Source organism: Propithecus coquereli, unplaced genomic scaffold (genome assembly GCF_000956105.1).
Source record: "Propithecus coquereli isolate 6110/MARCELLA unplaced genomic scaffold, Pcoq_1.0 Scaffold306, whole genome shotgun sequence".
NCBI classification, from domain to species: Eukaryota; Metazoa; Chordata; class Mammalia; order Primates; family Indriidae; genus Propithecus; species Propithecus coquereli.
Window position 1 is genome coordinate 2,207,527 of NW_012148686.1, and position 6,550 is coordinate 2,214,076.

At 38.8% G+C, this 6,550-nt stretch overlaps 1 protein-coding gene across 1 annotated transcript in view; it reads right to left on the minus strand.

Annotated features, from left to right (window-relative positions):
* The window catches only part of SGCG (sarcoglycan, gamma (35kDa dystrophin-associated glycoprotein)), a 53,754-nt gene that overhangs the window by 4,421 nt on the left and 42,783 nt on the right, over positions 1–6,550 (minus strand). Inside the window, exon 5 of the mRNA XM_012649904.1 lies at positions 4,233–4,305. Within this exon, the coding sequence (XP_012505358.1) occupies positions 4,233–4,305 (73 nt within the window). The remainder of the gene's footprint in view (positions 1–4,232; positions 4,306–6,550) is intronic.

Sequence of the window (6,550 nt, forward strand, 5' to 3'; positions counted from 1 at the left end):
TATAAAATAAAAGCTCCATATTTATAAGTACAATTATGAAAATGACATTCAAAAATGAAAACTGAATAACATTTCCATGCTTACTAGATGTTTTAAAAATCTTACCTCATGGCTTAAAGTACAATGATGCTTAAAATTTTATCGCTATTTTTTTTAGAGACATGGTCTCACTCTGTCGCCCAGGCTGGAGTGCAATGGCAGGATCACAGCTCACTATAGCCTTGAACTCCTGGTCTCAAGTGATCCTCCTGCCTCAGTCTCCCAAGTAGCTGGTACTACAGGCATGTGCCACCATGCCCAGTTATTTATTTATTTATTTTTTAATGAGATCTAGCTACGTTCCCCGCCTCAGCCTCCTGCGTAGCTGGGCGTACGGGGGTGAGTCACCGCCCCCACCTTTCTGGTTTTCAAAACACCAAAACCAACCAGATTTCCTCCCTGGGAAAGAATACATAAGGCTTTTTGAAGCTGAGCAGTGAGCATCTTGTGGGTTTTTATGAATTGTCATCCAGACCAATTTTGCCATGTTGAATTTTCACAGCTATGTATATAAAAGGAATTTTAGCTTATAGAAATTTCTCATTGAATAGGTTGTTAGGAAGGAATCTATGAATATGAAATTTGTATGAATCCAAATGTAACGAATTGTTCTTTCATTTGGGGGCACCTGGATTTATTCGGAGCCAAAGAAGAAGCCAGTATACAAGGTCTGTCCGGAAAGTATCCAGCTATGTAATATGAAAAATAGAGACATTTAGTGAAGAAGATACAACATACAAGAAACATTGTACATAGGACAATGACATCTCAGTCCCCTTCAAAGTAGGCATCTTGGGACTTCACACAGTTCTCCTAGCCTCTCTTAACCTGACCCCTACACGTTTGACATTCTCAGGTGCTCTGCCTGTTGCAGGCCTTCCAGAACATGGATCGCTTTCAACAGATTCTCAACCATCTTTGAAGCGTTTGTGCCACACTTTTATTTGTGCTGCACTCATTGCATCGTTCACGAAAGCTTTATGGATCATCCGAATAGTTTCCGAGGAGCAATGTTCAAGCTTAACACAAAGTTTGATGCAGATTGGTTGCTCTACTCTCTCAGTCATTTTGAATGAGAGGGCCACACAGGACACACGCTCACTCAGTGGCATCTAGTGCTCCACTGACTAGTACAGTGAGGGCGCCATTGTTCACGCATGAGCAATACAGTCCACTTCCCTTGGCCGCCAGGTTACATGGATGTTACGCAAACCGTTCTCATTATATTAACAATGGCTGGATACTTTCCGGACAGGCCGTGTATATAGAGACATGGAAAGTGATTAATGGCCTAAGATTTTGGAAGCAATGGGAGGAGTTGGGACCAAGAGAGTAGGTGGCAGGTGAAACCTTGGAAAAACCAAGACTCGCCTTTTTCTCCAAGATTGCATAAAAAAAAAAAAAAACCAAAAGAATACATGCAAATTTAGAGTACATTTTAGAATTGGGAAGGACAAAAGTTGAAAGGAGTTGTGAGCTGCATTAAGTGCTCTGCCAAAGATGAAAGTCATAGTGCTGGGTTTGGAGGCCAGAGGACAAAGAAAAATAATTTCAATCAAAAAATCTCTTTTCTAGTTTGAGAAATTGGGTACAAAGATAAATTAAAAGATGACCTCGCTTCATTTAGGAACTGCTGGGTTTTTAATATTCTTCTTGAGTAATTTTATCCTGAATACATTCATGAGGTGTTCTGGATCAGAGACAGCGCTCCTGCTGAAACCTCACCGTGAGTAACAGGGGTTTGCCCTCGTCCTTGTCCCCAGCGCGACGTGACGAGAGCCAAGTCAGTTGTCCTGGAAGAGCAGCCGGACACCTCCTAGGTGAGGGAGGGAGAACAGGGACTTTCCCTGCTCACCAAGGGGAAAGAGGTGGCTCCCCGCCTCCCTCCTGAAAGGCTCTCCCAACAAGGTCCGCAGGCCACAAGGTAAGGACCCCTACGCACTAGAGGATGAGGAAGATACACATAACAATGGCTAATAATCTTCCGAAATTTAAAAAAGACATGAGTTTTAATGGGGCCACATAAGATGAATTATTTAATTTTGAGATCTATATTTTTTTAAAATACTGACATTCACTTTAAAAAATGATTTGTCGTCTCTATATTTACATTATTTTACAATTTTAAAATGGTTTTAATAGGATTATTTTCAAAGATATTGAATCATTTTTCTATCCTAGGAAAGTTAAATGTTCTTCTTCTCTATAGAAATTCTTTACTATTGATCTTAGGATCCTTTATCAAAATTAATGAGCACTGCTATAATTTAATTATAGCCACAATTTATTTTTATGTTACAAATGTTCTCTAAGTGGGTAAGATGAATTGAATTCCTATTTTCTTTTATGAATATTTAATTATACATTAAAGATAAGAGAAATGCTGAATTTCTAACTCCTATTTAGTGTGAAATCTACTTAGTATAATAATAATAAAATGATTATTTGTATTTGACTTTTCATTTTACAAAATGCTTTTAACATAATATCTTATTAAATATTTCCTAGAATACTCTGAGGCAGGGATTACTAGCAGTAATTTTTAATATGAGACAAAATGATCTGGAAAGGTTAGTTTGGCCAAAGTCACCAGGCTCGTCTGTGTACTGCTGGGGTTGCTACTGCACTTCATCTTCCCTATAATACATGATGTATTATAATATGTTAATTGTCCTACATATAGCTCCAGTTCAAATTCTAAATGTGATTTTCAGTGATAGCTTGGACTTTAAGACCGTTTGTTTTAAAAAATATTATTTGGTTTTGTTATGAAATACAAATATATAATTGCAATAACAGCTACAGCAGTAAAGGACATTCAGTAGCCTAGTGATATGCTGAAATATGCACAGGCACAAAGACCCTGTAAAAAGAGAGAAATTATATATGGAGCTGGGTGATTATATATATTTAGGATATTATGTAAAGATATACAAAAGGCTCAGGACATTATGCTAAGTCAAATAAGCTAGTTGCAACAGGACAAATACTGTATGATTTCACTCTTATGAGGTCGCTGGAGTCAGATCCATAGAGACAGAAAGTGGAACAGGGCTCTCGGGGCCTGGGGGGGGTGGAATGGGGAGTCAGTGTTTAACGGGGACAGAGCTTCTGTTGGGAAGTTGAAAAAGTTTGGTGGTGGATGGTGGTGATGGTTGTGCAACAGCGTGAATGTGCATAGCACTACTGAACTGTGCCCTAAAAATGGTTAAGATGGTGAATTTTATGTTATGTGTATTTTATTACAAATGAAAAAAAAACGTTTCCAATTATTTTGCAAATATGGATTTGTGATGCACTTGGTTTTTATAATGTTATTTTCTCTACTACTAGTGTACATGTTTTTAAAAATTTTAAAGTAAGTTGACATTTTCAAAAATGCCTTTTGCCACATTTTCCACGCAGGGCACCTTTCTCTTTCACTATTTCTTTTCCACTGTTGCCTTGTCTGCAGGTGGTTCAGTGATGGATGATATAATATGACTACATACATGTTTTGTGTTAAGAATTGCAAAAGATTTCGGGAAACTTATGCTGATGCTTTTCAGGGGAAAATGATGAGTTTGTAAAATACATGAATCATAAACCTATGGCATCTGAATTAACACTTGAGGGATGAGCAGACATTCACGAGATCTCTGAGGGGAGGAAGGGCATTCCAGGCAGATGGAACAGCCTGTGCAAAAGGATTGGGTGGGGGGAGCGGAGGGGAGGGCAGCCACTCAGTGGTGGCGAGGAGGGATCAGGTAAGGGAGGAGGCGGCTGCCAGCCATAGCCCAGACCCTAAAGGGCCAGGAGCGCCCAAGGAGCACTTGGGATTTTCCCCTGGCTGATGTGGTGGCCAATGAAGCATTTTAAAAACAGTCTACATTTGGCAAGGTCACTCTGATACCGGTGTGGGGGGCAGACTAGAGAGGAACAAACCACAGGCAGGACCAGGCTGTTGGAATCGTGGGCACAGGGAAGGTAGAGGTGCGGAGTTCAGAGGCAGTAAGACTGTAGAGTCAGTAGGACTTTTGACCTTGGAATTTCAATAAATAATACCTGGTTGCAAGTGGAAAGTCTTGAAAATCAAGACAAATAATGGAATAAGAAATAATCAGGTAGCAGTACCTGCTAACATGTAATCCCAGGACATATTCGTTGTTTTCTATAAGCAAGTTTTTTTTTTATATTTGAATGAAAATTCTTACCTAAGGTCTGGAAAGGGGTCTGCTCTGACAAGGGGTGTCTCCACTGAGTGTTCAAAAAGAGCTCCTTCAGGCCCTAGACAAAGACCAAAGATGTATCAGGAACAGAGGTAAAATGAGTGGCGTCAAACAAATTAAACATTTAGCCTACATATTAAAGCACACACAGATTTTGTTCTTTGTTGCTGAATTTGTACAGATGTTTGAGCTACAAGGGAAAAAAATACATTCAGCTGCTTCCGTACTTGTCAGAGGATGCCATGATTTCACTAGGTTCCTGTCAACAAAATATGATTTTCAAAGCAATCACAAATCAGCAGGCTTATTTTAAAACTAGAGAGCAATATTAGCCGTCAAATTGTAAAAGAAAAAATTCCATCTGAAAACTGCATCTATATAATTTTAGGTAATAGTAATGTGACTAATTCTGTAGATTTTATGTGTAAAAATTATATCTTGTGCCATTTGTTTCTAAGGCACATCAGGATATTTATGGAAAAATCAAAAATTTTAAATATTTAAAATAGATCTTCTACTTCCTAGGAATCGGTATGTCACCATTTGTTTCTTTTCTCTGAGGTCCTAATTGTGTGCAAGGCCCTGTGTCAGCTGTTGTGCAGGCAAATACTGGGGACAGTGGCATGTTCTTTGGTGTACCCTAACTTGTTTCATACTCAGAATGCTGTGATGCAGGTGATATTTTCTCATTTTACCCAGGAGGAAACTGAGGAACAGAAAGGTTAATTAACTGGTCTAGGGTTACATAGCTGAGAAGTGGCAGGGCTGTAATTTGAATTTAGAATCCACCCTATAGATTAAATTAAATCTATATGCTATAGAGTTTCTCATACATAAACAGCAAACAATATATGATAGACATTAATATGCCACTAACAAAGTGCAACTAAATTATTTTGATGGTCACCATCAGGGAAGAATTATTTTAAGGCAGCAGTGAAGACTATACAGTAAAATGCAGTGGATCTGAACCTTAAAATAAATAGGTGTTTATGAACACATGGGGTTGTGGGCAAGGATTTTAAGAAGAGCAGTAGCCCCAGGGCAGGAAAACGTGCTGAATGTGTAGGAATGAACGAACACTCCGGTTCACTGGAAATGCAGGATTCCACATGGAAATACAAGTTTATCTTTCATATTATATTTAAAATAATTCTCCCCTTGTATTCTATAAGCACACACAGATCGAGGCAGCACCACACTGCCTATGTGCAGTGACTTGCCTGGCTTGGTCACGCTTATCTTAGGACCCAGCCCTGGTTTGGGCCCCTCCGGGGTTAGGGGCTGCAGTTTGCAAACAGTTGGTTTCTGTCCTTGGTTCCGCAAAGACCTCAGGACTTGTCCTCACACTGGGGAGACTTTCTCCTTTAGGAAATGCAGATGGTTCCAGAATGACGATGGTTCAACTTTGTCACGGGTTTATTGGAACGGAACCCCATCGCGAATCACTGAAGCGATTAGAATGTTTATTTTCTAACCTACCCTTGTACTAGTTTTGAGATTAGACATTGAAAAAAAGCCACCTGGGTGCAAGTTCCCCAGACACTAGGTTGAGAAATGCTCAATGCGAAAGGGCTGTCAGAGCCCTTACTAATTTAACTATTCACAATAGCCTCTTGTCCTTGCCACAGTAGTACTAACCAGGTTAGTGTCTTTATTATAATTACTGCTTCCCTAGTAATTTTATTTTATTTAAATGTGAAGACATGACAAAAACCCAACTGAAAGCCCTATTCGAGGAATAATATCTTGTGGCACATAAGGAGACTTAAATCAGTACAAAATGAAATTTTAAAATTATAGACGGATTTAGTGAAATGATTTACATAAAAACTATAATAAACTGAAACAGAAGAACACACATAAGTGCAAGTTAATGTTTCATGAACATTATATTATAATTTACGTGAATTATATTCAGATGGGAAACAGACCCTCACGCATGCTATAGCAAGTCACATCTTAAAACACCACTTCAGCAAACCTAAATGATAATGGGACCATTATGTAACGTAAGGCTATACTGAGCACTGGAGTTTCCACAATAATCTGTGCCAATCAAATTGTACAGTGCAGTGTCTGGGTTGCCTGAAGTAGAGACAACACTTTCCTTTTGGCCAAGAGCAGGGAACAATTTAGCAGACTAATTTGTATGGTACACATGTCCCCTTTACCCTTTTCTTTCCTCCTTGCTTCTACTAATTTGCAAAACATAAAAGAAAAAGTAAAGAGAAATACACCTCAAGTCAACTTTAAGAAGACAAGTGGAGATATGCTAGGCATTGTTTTTTTTTTTTTTTTTT